This window comes from Monodelphis domestica, chromosome 1 (assembly GCF_027887165.1).
Source record: "Monodelphis domestica isolate mMonDom1 chromosome 1, mMonDom1.pri, whole genome shotgun sequence".
Lineage (NCBI taxonomy): Eukaryota > Metazoa > Chordata > Mammalia > Didelphimorphia > Didelphidae > Monodelphis > Monodelphis domestica.
In genome coordinates, this window is record NC_077227.1 from 227,046,551 (window position 1) to 227,066,057 (window position 19,507).

General features: G+C 36.4%; 1 protein-coding gene across 24 annotated transcripts in view; it reads left to right on the forward strand.

The window, feature by feature from the left end:
• Positions 1-19,507, forward strand: part of UNC79 (unc-79 homolog, NALCN channel complex subunit) — a 338,162-nt gene that overhangs the window by 315,470 nt on the left and 3,185 nt on the right. For all 24 annotated transcript variants that reach the window (XM_056810476.1, XM_056810477.1, XM_056810478.1 and 21 more), the window contains 5 exons: positions 2,604-2,779; positions 4,314-4,500; positions 7,165-7,362; positions 15,215-15,292; positions 19,301-19,342. In XM_056810476.1, coding sequence (XP_056666454.1) covers positions 2,604-2,779; positions 4,314-4,500; positions 7,165-7,362; positions 15,215-15,292; positions 19,301-19,342 — 681 coding nt within the window. The remainder of the gene's footprint in view (positions 1-2,603; positions 2,780-4,313; positions 4,501-7,164; positions 7,363-15,214; positions 15,293-19,300; positions 19,343-19,507) is intronic.

Below are 19,507 nucleotides of genomic sequence, written 5' to 3' on the forward strand. Positions count from 1 at the left end.
GCATGTCTACTCTCTAGAGCTATTTTTTCCCTGTAAATTGAGAGGCTTGTCCAGTCAAATCATTAAGCATTTATTGTCTTTATTATGTGCCAGGCATTGTGTTGAAGCATTAGGGATACAAATAGAAGCAAAAAGAAAGACAGCCCCTGCCTTCAGAGTTTACATTCTAAGTGGAGGTCAATCAGTAAACATTTATTAAGTGTCTCCTATGTCCCAGGCACGTTCCAAAGAGGCAAAAGACAATTTCTGCCCTCAAGAAGTTCACAGTCTAATTGGGGGAGACAACAACCCAACCAATGTGTACAAACAAGTTATATACAGGATAAATAGAAAATAATTAACAGAGGAAAAGCACTAGAATTATAAGATTGGAAAAGATTTCCTAAAGAAGATGGAATTTCAATTAATATTTGAAGGCATGAGGAGTGCATTTCAGGCATGGAGGACAGTCAGAGAAAATGCCCAAAGTTGTGAGATGGAGTGTCTTGTTCAGGGACAACAATGAACCCAGTGTCACTGAAATGAAGAGTATGTTATCAGGGAGTAAGTTATAAGGAGTCTACATTATGAAAAGCTTTGAATGCTTTGGTCGTGGAGACAATAGTGAATAGGGGAATGGCATGATTGGATCTATGCTTAATGGCAGAAAGGAAGATGGATTGGAGTGGAGAGAAACTTAAAACAAGCAGACCCATCAGTAGTCCAGGCATGACATGATAAGGATTGCACTAGAAGGGTGCTTATTTGAGACATGCTATAGAAATGAAATCAACAGGCTTTGGCAACAGATTGAATAGTGAGGAGTTGAGAATGATTCCTAGGTTGTGAGCCTAAGGGACTAGGAGATAGTGTTGACTTCATTAGTAATAAGGAAGTTAGGAGTGGGGTGGTGGGGTGGAGTGGTTAATGGGAAAAAATGAGTTTGGTTTAGACATGTTGAATTTAAGATGTCTACTGGACATCTAATTCAAGATATGTGAAAGGTAGATGGAGATGCAAGATCTCTTTGGCCAGCAAAGAGGTTGGAGAAAGACACTTTGATTTGAGAATCATCAGTGAGATGGCAATTAAATCCATGGGAGCTGATAAAATGACCAACTGAAGTAGAATAGAGGGGGAATTAGAAGAGGGTCCAGGAAAGAAACCTTTAGGCAACCTATGGTTAAGAGGACATGATCTAAATGAGGATCCAGCAAAGAAGACTGAGAAGCAGATAAGCAGAAGAAAAGCCAAGAGAGAGTGACATCCTAAAAATCTAGAGAGAAAAGAGTATTAAGGAGGAGGGAGTGATCAAGAGTATCAAAGGCTACAGAAAGTTGAGGAGAATGAAGACAGAAAAGGCCATTGAATTTGGCAACTAAGTGATCATTGATAGCTTTGGAGAGAACACTTCTGGTGGAATGGTAATGTTGGAAACTGCATTTAGGAGGGATTAAGAAGAGAGTGAGAGGAGAGAAAATGGCCCTCCTATTGTAGATGGCCTTTGCAAAGAGTTTAGCCACAAAGGACAGAGGAAATAAATGATCATATTGGGGAGAGAATGATCAAATAAAGGTTTGCTTGTTTTTTTCATGATGGAGAGACATTGACAAATTTGTAGGCAGTAGAGAATAAGCCAGTAGACAAGGAGAGATTGTAAGTAAATGAGAGTGGATGTGATAGAGGGGGCAATCTGTTGGACTGGAATGGTATCACTTGAGCAAATAGAAGGGTTACCTTTGGTAAAGAGGAAGGCCATCCCATTATATGATACGGGGTGAGGGAGGAGTTAGTGGTCAAAGGCATACGAATAATATGAGATGAGGAAGAAGGGAGGAGAGGGAGGTTATGGGGAATGTTCTCAATTTTTTTTTCTATAAATTTTGAGCCAGAAACCTGAAAGGGAGGGTGGAAGGGGAGCTATGGCAGGTTGGAGGAGGGATGAAAAGGTTTGGCAAGCTAAAAGGAATCTAAAAGAGGAGTGGGTGTTACAGGTGTCAAGGTAGGTTAGCCTGGGAACCCTTCCTTAAAATGGAAGTTCTGAGAGGAAGTGACCTATCTGAAAGGGATACTAGGACAAAGGGATCTTTCAGTGCCAAAAACCTCTGGAGAAGGGAGGGATATTTCAAAATGAAAAGGTTACTAGAGCAGGGTAGAGAAAGAAATCTAGAATAAATGATTAATAAAATTTCCTTTATCATGTTTTAGCTAATGTTTTCCTTTTAAAGTCCCTTCTGATTCTAATATTCCATATTCTGACATTCTATGTTCTAACACCCTTGCCAGTTTTAATATCATCTATTTTAATAGCCTATACTTTAACAATGTAAATCTTTTTTAAAATTTTGTAAAAGAAGGGTGGTAAAGGTGAGACCATGGGGGTTAAATGACTTGCCCAGGGTCACACAGCTAGAAAAGATTTAAACCCAGGACTTTTGGTCTTGAGGCCTATTTCTCTATCCACTGAGCCACATAGATGCTCCCAATCTAAGTCTTAAAATACCTTTCAGAGTATGGTCTATTCTACCAGATTGAAATTTATTTGAGAAAAAAAAGAAACAAAAACAGATTTTTTTTTTGTATATTAATGTGAAAAGTTCCATAATCCCAATTTTGGTTTATAGAGTCACATGAAAACATGCTCTCAGCCTTTGCATGAAGATACCTTTGGTGGACATCTCAAAGTTGGACTGGCTCAGATTGCAGCCATGGAAATCACAAGAGGCAACCACAGGGATAATAAAGCTGTTATTCGCTACCTCCCCTGGCTGTATCACCCTCCCTCTGCAATGCAACAAGGGTAAGATTTTTGATGATGATGATGTTTGTTTTTTCAAAGTATGATGTGGAAAGAAACTCCAAGGAAAAGTCTCTGGCACTTGCTAGAGCAGCTAAATGTGCTTAGGATTTCTAGAAATGTTCTCATTAGCATGAAGCATAGAAATAAAGGTTTGTGAAGAAGCAGTGTCTGTTGGTTTCATGATTCAGCAGCATTGAGTTTAGAACATGAAGTGTTTCATGACATTGCTTTGAGAAAAAAAATTGCAAATGCTTTTATTCTATGAAATTCGGACTATTTATAGGACTAGTCAGATGATTTCTCTGGAAAAGCTTTCAGATATTTAGCATATCTAGTGACCAATTGCAGTGAACAGTCCCCCCTTCCTCATTGCAATCCTTCAGCTGTATATTAATTATTTTCTTTCCCTATTTTATTTTTCATGTAACTAAATCCAGATTATATTGGTTAATTTGAAAATCACAGATAATTGATATAACTTTACTTTATCCTTTACTTTAATGTGCTGATTAAACATTTGTAATGTGCTTTTTTCCTGTGGGGGGCACAGAACCTGGTTTTTATCCTCAAAGGGCTAAATATTTAACTGGGGAGATAGAGCTAATGTATGTAAAAGTAGGATTATAAGCAGGTAAAGGATAAAGATTTCACTTTCATAGAGAGAACATGGGCTCTAAGTTGGGCCTTGAAAGATAAAATAAATCAGGAGAGAGGTCTTTTCAGATGTGAGTAGAGGCTCAGGGAAAAGGACTAAATATATCATTTTCAGGGAGCATTTTTGGAAATTGCATGTTGGGGAATAATAAGGTAAGAATGGGACTTTTCCTTAATTTTTAGAAGAGTTACTGTGCTAGTGAGCAGCAAAGTAATTGAATTTGAATTTCCTTTCCCTTATAGTGGAGGAGAAAAAGGTGGCCTGCCTTAACCCGTGATCTGTCTACAGAGTTAGAAATGATTTTGCCCTCACACTGTTTATGACAGGAGGAGTTATTGGATCTGGAAAACCCAGAGGTCCAAGTGCCAAACTTGGTCCCACTGCCATATCCCCTAGGTGACTTCTCCTTTGTCATGGATCAGAACTCACCATGGCTGAAAGGAGGGGTAAGAGACCCTGAATATATGGGCAGCACTACTCCCAGATCTGTGTGACCAGGTGTAAGTTACACCACCTCTTGGAACCTCATTTCCCTCATCTGTAGTCACTTAGGTTCCCTTCTGCTCTAATGACTGACTCTAGAGATTAAACCAGCACAATTTATTGAGCATTTCTTGTATGCAGAATAGTATAGTAGCTAATCTAGACCTGAAATATTGAAAATAAGAGTTTACTTGCTCATGAAGTTAAGATTTGGGACTAGTATGGGGAACTATAATAATGCATATAAATCATTTTGTCAGCATACATTTCTTCCCTTCCTTTTTTATGTAACTGATTATTCATTCATTCATTCATTCATTCATTCAACACATGTTTCTTTTGCATCTAGAGAATGGAATTCTTGCATATCTTAAACATTTCCTTCTTCTCTTGCAGACCTAAAGAATTCATTGAGTGTGTTTCTCATATCCGCCTGCTGTCCTGGTTGCTTCTGGGTTCTCTCACACATAACTCTGTGTGTCTAAATCCCTCATCTCCCTGTATGCCAATTCCTCTGGATGCAGGATCCCACATTGCAGATCATCTTATCGTTATCCTGATTGGATTTCCTGAGCAATCAAAGGTAAGCAGTTTCCACAGGATTGAGACCATATGCATCAAAATTGCTAATGGAAACTCTTATCAGCCAATTACGTTTCTTCTGGGAAAGAAAATAAATGCACCTTATCATTTGCCTTTCTCTGTATATTCTGAAAACAACCAATGCTTTATTTAAACTATTTAAATTTCTAGAGTCCATTTTTTGTCCTTTTTTATTCAGTTTACATTTCTCAAGATGTTTTCATCTGTGAAGGTAGGCAGGAGTTGGCTTCCTAGACATGCCATTGTTCCTGTTACAAAGAGGAACAATTATATAGATTAGAATAAAAATCCTATGATAGTTTGATGTAATAAGGAAGAAATCCATGTCTGCCCAGACCTTCCTTGGGCTATTTGATGAGTCAGAACCTTCAGAGGCACATAAAATATGGCTTAGTTGTTGTTCCCCACACTCCACATTTGATTTTCAGCTTTTGTGTCATTGCACAGGTTTACCCTCAGCCTGGACTCAGTCAACAAACCTTTAAAGGTATCTGCAATGCTTCTTCATTGTTGTCTCTTCAAATTCCTAGTTTACTGCAAGTCTCAGCTCATGTGCCTACTCCTACAGGGAGCTTTCCTGGTGCCCCTGGTTAATATTCTCCTCAAATGATCCAATATATATTTAACTGTTATAGGCAGCATGGTGTGGTGGATAGAATGCTGGGTTTCAAAATTTGTGTTCAACTTTTGCTTCAGGAAATGTCACTTCCTGGGTCTGAGTTTCCTAATCTCTAAAATGGGGATAAATAAATAAAATAAGTAGAACATACTCCATAGGGTTTTTTTTTTGAGGATCAAATGGAATACTGTTTGTAAAGTGCCTTGCATACATTGAGAGACAACATGGCATAGTGGAAAGAGTGATGGATTAGGAGCAAAAGAAGCTGACTTCAAATCCTGGCTGTAGTATTTGCTGTGACCTTTAGTCAAATCATGTAACATCTCTGGGCTTCAGTTTCCTCATCTATAAAATGAAGGGGTAAGTCTAGGATCTAATATTATATATCATTTCCTCTCAATTGAATATAAACTCTTTGAGGACATGGGCTATTTTTGTCGTGAGTGTGTGTGTGTGTGTGTTGTGTTTTGTGTGTGTGTTTGCATTTGTTCTCTTCAACATGCAGAACAATGCTGGAACACATCAGTTACTTACTAAATGCTTATAAGATTGGATAATAACAATCTTCCATAAATTGCAGTTTCTAGTTAGATGTTTTAAAAAAAAACATTAATTAGTGGTCTACCTCCTAGGATGAACTTTTCTTAACTGAGCCAGGATGATCCAAGGGTAGCAATGTTGGCTGTTTTGGGAACTGCTTTCAAGTCTCTTCTGATGGAGAAGACCTGACAAAGCCTGCAGGCCATTGGCATAACCTCCAAGAGCATTTCTATGTCACCTAGAGGAGTTAGAGGATGAAAGGGGATGTTAGGAATAATAGTTCATATTCACACAGCTCTTGGTGATTTACAATGGAAAATAAGGTTCCCTTGGGAACTCCTAAAATTTCCTTGAAATTAGAAAATGCATAATAACAATTGGTCACATTTTTCAAAATGTTTTCGCATTCATGATCTCATTTGGTTCTATGGGGCAGCCAGTGAAAATATCATTGATTTAATTTTATAATTGAGGGAATTAAGGCTTACACAGGTAAAGTGACTTGCCTGAGGTCACATTGACAAGAAATGATGGAACCTCAACCTATTTTTATTTTTCCTGATTTCAACTCCAGTTCTTTTTCCATGCCATCTACCATGAAAAAGAACCAAAGAGATATATCTGTCATTAATAGTCATTTATTAGTTTATTCAGCAAGCATTAAGTACCTGCCAGCTGCCAGAGAAAATGCAAAGAAGATGATGATGCATGCTCTACCTTCATAGATTTACTATCCATGCCTGCTAAGTGGTTATAAGTCAAAGGAACCAAGCTATTGCCCTCCTCAGACACTAAGCAGAGGCGTAGGGACCAGGTTAGTGGAGACCAGGGCATGATGAGGAAGGGCTCCAGGCTAGGACAAAGTGGCCTAGGAAAAGGCATGAAGACAGTCAGTGGCAGATAAGTTTTGTAAAGGGTGTGCTAAAAATATCATCATATAGGGACATGGCTGCTGAATTTGGAACTAGGTTTTCCCTCTTGTTTAATAAGCCGCTCTGAGCAATCCCCTTAACTCTGTAGAGCCTCAGTATTCTTATTTCTAAAATGGAAACATTCTAAAATGAGGATGATAATTTTTGTATTATCTACCTTGAGAAAAGTACATTGTGAAACCTGAGCTGCTATAGAATTATGTTGATAATATTCCTCTCTTTCCCCTAAATTATTCCAGTAATGGAAATTTCAGCTCTTTCAAGGAGGGGGAAAAGAATTTAATCTGCCAATTAAAGGGGCTGAGGTAGCATACTTTTATCTTTGAAGAGCTGCTTTGTTCTTTGAGCACAGACTCCCACTGACTTAGTGAGGATCAGATAAGGGTGAATCATAAATTCATAGAAATGGAATAACATTTTTATCCCCAATGACTTGAATCAGATACATGTTGGCTATAGTTTTTCCATGTTGTACAAATTACTTATTGGGTTCCCTTGGCATGCAACATGATACCTGGGCATAAAGTCTTCCTCTCATCATTCTCCTTTGCAGACATCTGTGTTGCATATGTGTTCCCTTTTCCATGCATTTATCTTCGCTCAACTATGGACAGTCTACTGTGAACAAACTGCAGTTGCTCCCTCTGTCCAAAATCAGAATGAATTTAGCTTTACAGCCATCCTTACTGCACTGGAGTTCTGGAGTCGGGTGACACCTAGCATTCTACAGCTAATGGCACACAACAAAGTGGTAAGTTCAATACCTGTTCGTGAAAATATTCCTCATTCAGGTTTAATTGCATGGTGATAATAATAAATAACAGCTCCTTTTTACCTGGTGTTAGACAATACTCAATAGTCATTATTATTCCTCTTTTTAACAGAAGAGATAACAAACTCAGAGAAGTTAAGTGGCTTATTCAGTGCAACTTTACCACTATTAAATGAGAGTTAAGGCCTGAGTTCAGATCCTCTGACTCTAGTCCAGTGTTGTTTCTGCTATGCCACCTTGTCAGATTTACCAAATTAATCCCAGAACTCCATTAGGGGATTTTTTTTCCTTTTAATGGATTAGAACAAAAAGTAAGGGAAGAAGCTCAATTATTTCTTGTTTCCCAGATGTTCCTCTTTTAACACAACCATTTCTATGTTACACCATTCGCTAATTTGATTTACCTGAATGAGTTTTGAGTGCCCTCTGATTCCTTAATTTCAAGCCATATACATATTGATTTTTTTAAAATGAACAAAAACCAATTTCTTCTCCCTCCTATTTTCAACCCACCTCCAGTCATTTTAACTAAAAATAATAAACAAAGGAAAAACAGAAAAAAGAAAAAAAAACTTATAATGAATGTCAAGCACCGTGGCCAAAAAATATATGTCTCATTCTGTACCCTGAGTCCATCATTTCTCTGTCAGGAAGTGGATAGCATATTTTATCATGAAATTTTGGTTGGTCATTGTACTGATCAGAGTTCCGAAAAGGCCTTTTATGTTTTCACACACATTTTCTCCCATTTTTAAGTAGAACTTTTCAGTGACTAACTCAGGAAGAAGTTGAAAGAAATTTTGGAAATTGGTTTAACATATTCACTGTACTCAGAATGAGGATCATAATGCCAAGACCAGATCCCTGGAGCACTCCAATAGAGACTTCTTTCAAGTTGACTCCAGCACATTAATTACTACTTTTTTGATCTGGACATTTAACCTAGGAGTCCTCTTTCACCCTCCATACCCAATCTCAATCCAAACTCAATGTCAAGATCTGTAGATTGCACCTTTTGCAATATCTTTTGAAAGTTCCTTCCTCACTTCCCTAACTGCTACCACTCTGGTTCAGGCCTTTATTATTGCATGTCAGGAGTATTGCAATAGTCTGCTGGTGGATCTCCCTACTTGAAGTTTCCCTCTACTCCAATCCAACTTCCATTTAGCCTTGAAAGTGATTTTCCCAAAATGTAGGTCTCTGATTATGTTATTCTCCCCTACTCAGTAAACTCCAGTGGTTTCTGCCTGCCTCCAGGAATAAAAACAAATTGCTTGTTTGTTATTCGAAGGCTTCTTAATCTAGCCCCCTCCTACCTTTCCAATCTTTTTTCACCTTCCTGACTTGTGCTCTTTGATTCAGTGACTCAGGCCTCCAGGATATTCTCAGAACTCCATCTCTTGACTCTGAGCATTCTCTCTGGCTATCCACCCATTCTTGGAATGCTGTCTCCCTTCCATTCCAACTACTGACTTCTTTTTAAAACCCAACTAAAATCCCACCTTTTATAGGAAGCCTTCCTCAACCCCTCTTAATTCCAATGCCTTCCCTATGTTAATTATTTAAGATTTATCCTGTATATAGCTTGCTTTGTATATATTTTCTTGCATGCTGTTTCTTCCACTAGATTGTATTTCCTTGAATTTGGGGTGTACTAGAATGATCTGGAAGACTAGTACCTCTGGTGTGGAGGCTTGCCCAGTCCTCTTCAGGGCTGCTTTCCTCCTTTCATGTCCCCCTGCCACCCAACTTCCTTTTCATCTGTGGCTCCAAGAAGCTATAACATGTGCCTCAGCAGGAGGGCTAAACCCTATGGAGGGTAACTGACAGTCCTCCAACTATTCAGTGAATTAGGGTAATAGCTACCCAGGCATGTCAAGATTTCCTGGTTGAAGGAGCACAATTTGTTCATCTCTAACTGGCCTTAAGGGCAGCTGAAGTAGGCTCTATGGAGCACTTAGAGCTTGGTTCTATTTTGAAGAGGCCATGGTCATCCTCTGCATCCTCGACCATCACCAGTCATCTTGACTTTTGTCTCACCACTGGACTTGGATGGCTCTGAAATAGAGAGAGAGTGAGGCTGATGACTATGTGCAACTCTGCCTCACTTAAATCCAAGTCATATATGAGTCAAGAAATCACCAGGTAATGTCATTGGGACTCTTCCAAAATGAAGGACAAATAAGGCTCTTGAGTGTAGGGATTATCTTTTGCCTCTTTTTATATCCCTAGCATGTAGTACAAGCCTCATTGTACTCACTTAATAAAGAGGTATCATTTAGTTGATTGACTGATTAATCAGGCCTATCACAGTTTGTTTAGCCATTCTTGAATAAATGGACATCCAGTTTTCACTTGAAGTAGAATTTTTATTATAATAAGGAAAAGTTCATTACCTCCCAGGACAGCCCAATACACTTTTGGATAGCTCTGATTGGTAGAAATTTTTCCTTGCATCAAACCTCTATCCATAATTGTAATTCCTATCCATTATTTTCTGTTTTGCCTTTTGATAGGCCTTTATGATATCCTTTAAAATATTTGAAAACAGCTGTCAATTCCTGTATAAATCTTGAAGGCCGAACATTCCCATTTAGACCAAGGTTTGCCTAAGATAATCGCAAGGCCTTAGGTATCCTGATCACTCTCCTCCATATTGTTAGTCTTCTAGTTTGTTAATATCCTTTCTAATTGTGTTACCCAGAAGTGAACATGATATTCCAGATGTGATCTGTTCAGTGCAAAGTAAATGGTATCATCACCTCTCTCTGCCTATACAGTATGACTCTTTTAATGGAATTTAAGATTACCTTAATTTGGAGGTGGGGTTTTAGATGGTACCTTGCACTCTCAACTGATATTGGGATTGTAGTTTTCTAAATCCCCCTAATAATTTTTTGAAATAACTATTGCTTAACTAAAACTCATTTTGGTATTATAAAGTCAGTTTTTTCTTAACTCATGTATAAGACTTTACATTAATCTTTATAGAATATTCTTTGTTTGATTTGGTCCTAACAGGTTTGTTCTTTCTCTAAGTTTCATATCATTGGTAAATCTGATAAGCATGCCATCTCTGCTTTTGGGTCTGGTCATTTAACCAATTTGCAGTGCATCTAACTGTGCCATTATCTAGTCTGTATGTCTCCAATATGTACATAAAAGAAGCAAAAGAGACTTTTTCAGACACTTGAAACCTTATCTGGTCTTTTAGTTATACATCACTTTTTGAATATATCCCTTCCTGTCTCCCAGCCATTGGTCATTCCTATAAAAATTATTTTAAGAAAAATTTTAAAATCAGCTCAGCAAAACTGTTTGATAGTTGTGTATAACAGTATATTCAATATTCCATACATACACTTCTACAAAGAAGAAATGTTGCTTCTTTTTCTTGATTCATTGCATGGTCTGGCTTGGTTATTATAATTACATTCCATTTAATTTCATTGTGTTTTTTTCTCCATTCACACTAATCATTGTATATATTATCTTGGTTTTATTTGTATCATTTGTATAAATTCAAAAATATTTTTCATACAACTCTTACTTCTTTATAACCATCATTTCTTACAGTGCAATATTATTCCAGTGATTTGATGTACCACAGTTTGATTAGCTATTCCTCAATGAATGGGTGTCCACTTTGGTCTAGTTCTTTGCTATCACTGAAAGTTATAAATATGTTGTTGTAAATGGAATATTTGCTGCGCTCTGTTATTAATGAAACCTTACAGGTTTGCTAGGATTGCCTTTTTAGAAGTTTGCTATTCTATTTAATCATATAGGTTAGAATTTACCAGGACCTGAAATCAAATTCCCCAGCCACTGGGGAAACCTCTGCTTATTGAGCAGAGAAGTGACATAGTCAGACCTATGATTTAATGATATCATTTTAGCAGCTGTGTAGAACAATGGTGCCAAACTCAAATAGAAATAAATCCCTGTAGGCCACATAATGACTTAGAAAAAGACAAATTAACATTATCTATGGTGTATTATATTTTATTTAGTTAAACATCTCCCACTTTTATTTTAATCTAGTTCACAATACAAGAGTTTTCTGGCATGAGTTTAACAGCTTTGGTTACCCATAGAGAAGGGGTTAGAAAATGGAGAGACTTGGGGCAGGGAGATTAAAATTAAATTTAAATCTAAACAATTAAAATGTTTATATAATGGTTCAAATGAAGTATATGTTAGTTCTGGGTATTTTAATTAATTAAGCTGAATACAATGGATTTAGTAAAATGCTTTTATTTTATCTAATGGATGCCAAGTAATTGGTTTGATTTTTCCATTTTAAAATCATTGTTAATTTTATGAGTACTGAGGTCATAGGATGATTGAATAGTTGAAGTCATAGAGCAATTAGTTAGCATCTTACATATCATTTAGTCCAATCCTTTCATTTTACAGAGGAGGACATTGAGATCTAGGATTGTCAGTAAGCAGTAGAGTTGGAATTTTAACTCTAGTTCTCTACCTTTAAGTCAGATGCTCTTTCTACTACACCACAATGAAGTGACTTGTCACACATGGAGTTAGTAGTAGAGTCTGGATTAGAATTCACATTTGCTGATTCCAGGCCTTTTGCTCCTTCCTCAATACTTTGTCTTAGGGGGTTGAAGGAATCTGGAAGTAAACAGCAATGCAGACCCTATGGTGCCAAGCATGGTACTTTGTACATAGTAGGACTTCAAGAGTACTTATAGAATCTTGAAAGAAGAAGACTGGGTAAAATGCTTTCTGGGCAAAGTCTGACTTTATTTGGTGGGCAAGGCAAACAAGTCAGAGTTCTGCAGATTCCCCAGTTAAATCTGATACACCAGGTCATCAACTTTGATAGATTTTTCAAAGCAAAAATAGGAGCTTACAGAATGGGAGGAAGATTTACAGGTCATGGATAGGTCAGGAAACTTTGACCTGGGCTTCTTTAAGTCATTCTTGATATTATACATCCCAACCCCCTTTTCTGAGAAATCCAGGCCCATTCAGATCTTTCTGCCCTCCTATATGAATCAATTTGATATAATATAATCACACATTTATGATCAATGTAGTAACACACTTATGGTAACACACATTTAAAGCTATTACTCAGGCACTACCCTGGGACTAAATTCTCAATCTGGTTATACACACAGACTTTTGCTGGAATTATATTCTTATTACAAAACACATAGTTGTAAGGTATCAAACTAAAGGGATTCTTAAGGTAATACAAATGAGAGGCTGCCTTATTAAATTTCCTTCTTACAATTTCTATGTGAATGGGATAAAAAAATACTATAGCTCCATAGGAGAAGTTTTATTGATTTGTTAGACACCTTTAGTCACAGAATGATCAAATCTTGTTATAGGAAATGGCCATAGAAATCATGTAATTCAACGTCATTGTCTGTAGAGGAATAAATACCCTCTGCTGCCTTCCTGAAAAGGGCTTAAATATTTCTTGTGAAAAGAAACTCATCACTTCTAAGGCAAGCAGATTGTTAGACTGCTGTAATTAAATTCTTCTTTGGACTAAACCTGCCTGTAACTTTCATCTACCCATTTTTCTTGGGGGATAAGCAATACAATTCTGATCCTTCCACATGACAACCTTTCAAATAGTTAGAGACAGCTATTGACCTCCCTGAGTTAACTTTTTCAGGTTAAATATCCCACTTCCTTCATCTGATCATCTTATGATATTTTCTGGAACCCTTACCATGCTGGTAACTCTGATCATTCCACCTTGTTAACATCTGCCTTAAAATGTAATGTCCAGAAATGCACAAAAATATTTAGATGTAGTATGACCATTGGAATGGAGTACAGTAGTGCTATTGTCTACTTTACCCTAGACATGATGACTCTTTTAATTTTCACATCAACTATAGTGCCTGACACATAGCAGTCTTGATGAATGCATGTTGATTGATTGCCTAACCATATTTCCTTTTGTCCATATTTGTGTAGGTGATTTAACTTTTTGAACTTAAGTGTTGAACTTTAAATTCATCCCTATCAAAGCCAGTATGGCATAGTAGATAGAATACTATATTTGAAGTCAATAACAAAAGCAGCAACAATGAAAATTTAAGCTCTTCCAGCATACCAGGAACTGTCCTAAATATTGGGAATAAAAAGACAAAAGTAAAACATTCTTTTTCCTCAAAGAGTTTATGTTCTAAAGGAAGATGTGAGTTCACATTCTCTCTCTGACTTTGACTAGCTTTTTGACTATTGGCAAGTCATTTGACAGTCATCAAACTGATATTTCTATAATATAATAATTTTTTGTTTGAATCTGCACATTCATTATGAAAGTTTTGTTTTGATTGGTAATAAAAGGGAAAATAAATGCTTTTTAATTGAAAAATAAAATAAATCTATTTCCAAAGCATAGTTCTGACTCACTTTAACAAACTTCTGGGACTCCTTAATGCTTCTAGAATCAAATAACATGTTTTCTTTTTAAAGTCTCCACACTGTCTCCAAACTGCCTTCCAAGGTTGATTTCATATTGATCCACATTTACACACACTCCATTTAGCCAAATTGTTCTTCCCTGTCCATAATATTCACAGAGCTATTCCCCATGCATGGAATATGGTTTCTCTTTACTTCTACTTCTAAGAATCCCTTGTTTCCTTCAAGATTCAGCTTATATGTCACCTCTTATGTAAATTGTTCTTTGATATTACTATATAGTTATTGCCTCCATCTGAAATTTCTTAATATATATTCTGTATGTATTTTGCAGTGATTTACTTCTGTACTTGTTGTTTCGTCCCAATAGAATGTAAACTCTTGAAGGGCAGGGACTTCTGTTTTCATCTTTATATTCCTAATACCTAGAATAATGATTTATTTGTATCAAGTATTGCTTGTTCAGTGATTGAATGAACTTAACCTCAAGGATCATCAAATATGTCTCAGAGATCATAGTTACAGACAGATTATTTTAGTGGAAGTTATGAGCAAGTCCCAGGTCCTTGACTTATTAATGCAAATTCGATCTGTTAGAGTTTCTCTATTTTGTTAAAATCTTTTTAGATCTCCAGATCACCTTCTAAGATAATTATAAATATAAATGTTAGTATCATTTCAAACAAACTTCTATAAAAATCTTTGTGCTTTTATGAACATTTTATATATGATCCAAATCACTAAAGGTAGGACAGATTTGTATATGTGGGTATTTGTCATTTGTTGATTACACAATGCCTCTTAAAGACATATGCTATATAGCATATGTTACCTTAAAAAATTAAAGTGAATTAAAATTATTTTAATTCTGAGACTTTAAGGTTAACAACTTTTTAAAATAACATTTGAGGCAAGTATAGACAAGGCTATCATAAACCCAGTTCTGGGAGATACTCATTTAGGAAAATTATTCTTTGAAGATGGGAATAATTGTAAGATTTAAATTAATACCCAATGAATTACTGGATATTAATTTAACTCTTACACAAATTCTTTTTGAATAAGTGACATATGAATTGTTTGAGATGGAATAAGGGAAATTTTTATGGAGAAATATATGTATGAAATGAAGAAAGCTGAAGACAAATATTTAAATAAAATTGTTAATCCATGAATGGTAGTACTGTACAAGGACAACTCTCTTAGAAGAGGAAAATTTAGCAAACAAGAATTGTTTGAACTTCTTCATTCACTTTCAGTTCTGGAGTTTTAGAGGCAAATAAAAATACCTTCTAGTGGCCCATCTTGGTCATTAGTCAAACAGCATGAACAGATGTCAGGTGGCTCTTGGCAGGCACATAGTGATTCTTATAACATTGGAAGAAGCATTTGTTTCTCCTTTTTGTTGTTTCAGATGGTAGAAATGGTATGTCTCCATGTGATCAGCTTGATGGAAGCCCTGCAAGAATGCAATTCAACCATTTTTGTCAAGGTATGAAAGCCATGATGATTCTTAGGTAGAACTTCCTCCAGTTTTCAGGGCCAGTACTCATTGTAGCTGTACACGTTGAGTGAGACACTTAAAAAAACTGCTTCAGTAGTCACAGCTAGAGGATACACACTAGTATTAAAAACCTTAACTAAACATGTGAGACAACTATGAGAGAAATGACCTACAGTGGGTATTTCAAACAAATATAATTTGAATGTTGCTCATTAAAGATATATTTGTGGAAGAAAGTTGTCCTGATAATGTTGCCATAGTGGAATAAATTAGATCATGTATTTTTACCCTTTCCAAAGCTATAGTCATTTGACTCATCATCACTATTTGGATGACATTTTAAGATCAATGTAATTTAATTGTAAATCTTGCTTAAGAAAGTGCCTTAGAGATTACATAAATGTTTCAATCGGCATTGTTTACCTAAGAACATTCCCTATATAACTAGTGGTATGGAAAATTCAAGGAGTTGAAGAGAACTTATGTATAAATGAACTTGAGAAAGGCTATATGAATCTATTTGTATCCCTGATAGCTTAACTATTTTCCATTCTTTTTTTTAAACCCTTATCTTTTGTCTTGGAGTCAATATTGTGTATTGGCTTCAAAGCAGAAGAACGGTAAGAGCTAGGCAATGGGGGTTAAGTGACTTGCCCAGGATCATACAGCTGGGAAGTGTCTGAGGCCAGATTTGAACCAGGACCTCCTGTCTCTAGGCCTGTATTTTCCACTCTTTTGACACAATTCTCTAGGAATAGAACAAGAATCAACTTTATAGTACTATGCTATGGGCCTAGATGGGACTGTGACAGGGATTGACTCATAATTAGGCTGACATCAGAACATTATATGGTATTTGGTACTAATGATGATTAGATGCCAACATACCAGATAATTTCATAACCCAATTTCACCTTAGTAGTGGGAAGAAGCATCCATGTATTTCTTTGGACAAAAGCAAGTCTTCAAGTGGCAAAAGTAAGTGTTGGAGGAGAATAGTGCAATATCATCATCAAAGGATCATATCATAGATTTAGAGTTATAAAAGGGACCTTACAGGCCACATAGTCTAATGTGCTTATTTTATACACATGAGAAAACTGAGACCAAGAGAAGGTAAGTCATTTGCTTAAGGTTAAACAGGTGTGGCAGAGGTCACACAGGTGTGGAAAAATCAGGGATTGAACCAAGTTCCTCTGATTCTAAGAACATTGCTTTTATCTTGGCTAAAATAAACTTTTTCCTAGTTTTTTAGAGAAGGGAAAAAATGTATCCAACTTACTCTATTATATTATTACTGAGCCCAAAGTAAATTATGTATAATTCTTACTGACAGTTTTGTGTGAGACACTAGCAAAAAGAAATTATTGAATAAACCCAAATTAGCATCCCCTAAGTAGGATGATTGCTGGATTATATAAGGCTGTCAATAATAATGAAGTTTAAGCTGAAGCCTTCAGTCTTGTAATTGGTAAATTACAAATCTGAATGTCATTTGAAAGCATAATTGAGAGTCATGTAGTCACATGTTATACTAGTTGGGAGGAGTAAGAACTATTTTCTTCACTAAAATATATCCCTAAAACAACACTAGCCTGTCATGTATGACTAAGTCACTTACTCAGAAAAGCAACACTTATTGAAGGGACTGAAAAAGTTGTCAGAGCTCCTAGTATATCAGGTCAATATCATTTTTCTTGAGTTCTGAGCAAGACCTTTGCCAAAGAGGCTTTCAACCATAATGTTTGCTAGCTCTGAAAGAAGCAGGCTAGCATCTTAGACCACAGGTCAGCCATTATTCTGACTTTCCTCTGAGGAAAGGGAAAACCTGGCAAAATACTCCCAGAGATGCACTAATAGGCCAAGTTTGGAGTCAAAGCAGCCCAGGTGGTCTAAGTGCAGGATTTTAAAATCTTTTGTGTTATAGGTCCAACTTGTAGTCTGGTGAAGCCTATAGATATCTTCTTAGAATAATGTTTTTTAAATAATTGAAATGCTAAATTTGAGATAGAGATCAGTAAAAATAAAGGTGTAATTTTTTTCCCTATACAAGTTCCATGAATGACCTGAAATTTATCCACTGGTCCTTTGAATAGTCCTTGGACCCCAGGTGTAGCATCCCTACCATAGTAATGTTAACTGTTCCAAGTCGTGTTCCTTGGTTTTTCCTATAACTCATATATTAAAAGGACCCATTCAAGTTTCCCCCAAACCCACTTTTCTGGAATATCCTCAAATAAGTAGTTATTGCTTGTGGATTAGATCCCATAGAATCAGAACTCAGAGGAAGCCATATAAATTTACACAAGGTATAAAGAAGGACTTGGAGCTTGATACAACTATAGATGTGGCTATTATAAATCCTTGAACTGGTCCCAAATTGCTGTTTCTGAACAGCACTCTGATGATGAATTAATATGTTCTCCTATCTAACAATTACTGACTATATGCTTACCCACAATCTCTTTTCATAAACTCTAATTATAGACATTTAACTCCAGACTGCAGACTGCTGGTCAGAATTTCCTTTTCTCCTGCATACTTGTTTCCTGTGTTGACTCTGTGTGTGTGTGTGTGTGTGTGTGTGTGTGTGTGTGTGTGTGTGTGTGTGTGTGTGTGTGTGTGTGTGTGTGTATGTGTGTATTCATTCCTGGAATTGCTGTGGGAAGTTTATTTTTTTGCTTTTCTTTGGTAAAATGACAGTATCTCAAAGCTTAAAAGGACTTCACAGGCTAACTAGATACCCTTGGGTAGATTAGAGTCAGATAATTTGTAGCATAGATTTCTAAGGTACTGACCTTTAATGCCCTACTAGGATTATAATCTCAGTAATAGGAATAAACCACTGGGATTATTTTCAGATGATGGCATTTAGCCTACTTATACATCATCTTGATAGACTATAATTATGCCATATCCAATGTGTTGGCCAAGACCATCATTTTTTAAATTAGGAAATTAATAAATTGGACATATTAATAAGGTATTGAAATATATATACATGCCAATTAGAGTTAGAAACAAAAGAATAAATAGAATGATAACTAATCACTTTCTTAGTCTCAGTAAATACAGTTTTAATTAGCTAACAGGTCTAAAGGGGACAGTTACTTGGAAATAAACAGACTGTTGGTTTGAGAATTAAAGGGGCACTTATTTACATTTCCCTTTTTAGGTCTTTCCAGATTTTAATTAGGATTTCTGTTCAGACTTACCCAAAGTGTACCTAGACTCAGAAGATCACAATTATAACTTGTCTTCTAATAGCTTAGATGGGCTACCCCCATTCTATTACATTGTTCAACTGAACTTTCCCACTGTCCTAAGGAAGCAGAAGTCATTGGAGAGAGCAGAAGTTGAGAGAAATCAGACATAGGAATATGTGAACATCTCAAACTTTGGTCTGTAGATCCCATAGATTTCAAAGCCTCATTTTAGATCTGGCCTCTATTCCTGGACCAGTCATTTATATGTGTACCCAAGCTACATGAAGTCCTTATCCTCCATCTTTGGTTCTGTACTTCCTTCCATACTGTAGGTAGGTGATAGAAATCCATCTTTTTCTGACTGTGGAATTCTAGATGTTGTCCATGAATCTTTTCTTAACAACCAAGAACTAATATACAGTTATGGCTATACCTGGAGAACCATTTCTGAAGATTCTAGGGTGGAAAAAAAATTATTTAAGGAAGTGAAGGTATTTTAAAAATATACACTGACTTTCCCCTCATTGAGTGGCTTTCAAGAGATAATCAGTCATTTGCTCTAAAGTGTATATTCTAGGCAATCATGGGGTGCGTATTAACCTCCAAATGCCACCAGCTCAGCAGGGCCTGGACTCAAAAAGGCATTTTTCTGATTATGGGCGATGCCTCAGCATGTGCCCTCATCCTTGCAAAGTTAGAAGGATTAACGATGCCCTGCTTTCTCTCACTGTAATTGCATCTGATGTGGCCAAATAGTGCAACAGCAAACTTCTTTGTTTCTCCCTTGCAGCTCATACCTATGTGGCTGCCAATGATTCAGTCAAATTTGAAGGTAAGATATTCCATGAACTATTTTAAGGCAAGTTTTTAGTTTGAACCTGGGTCTATTCTATAAATGTCATGAAGTTCTTAGGCATTTTTAATAGTAATCTTATTTCAAGAATTGTCTTGCTTACACACAGTAATTGCAAATTGCCTACTGTCATCACCGTTGTCA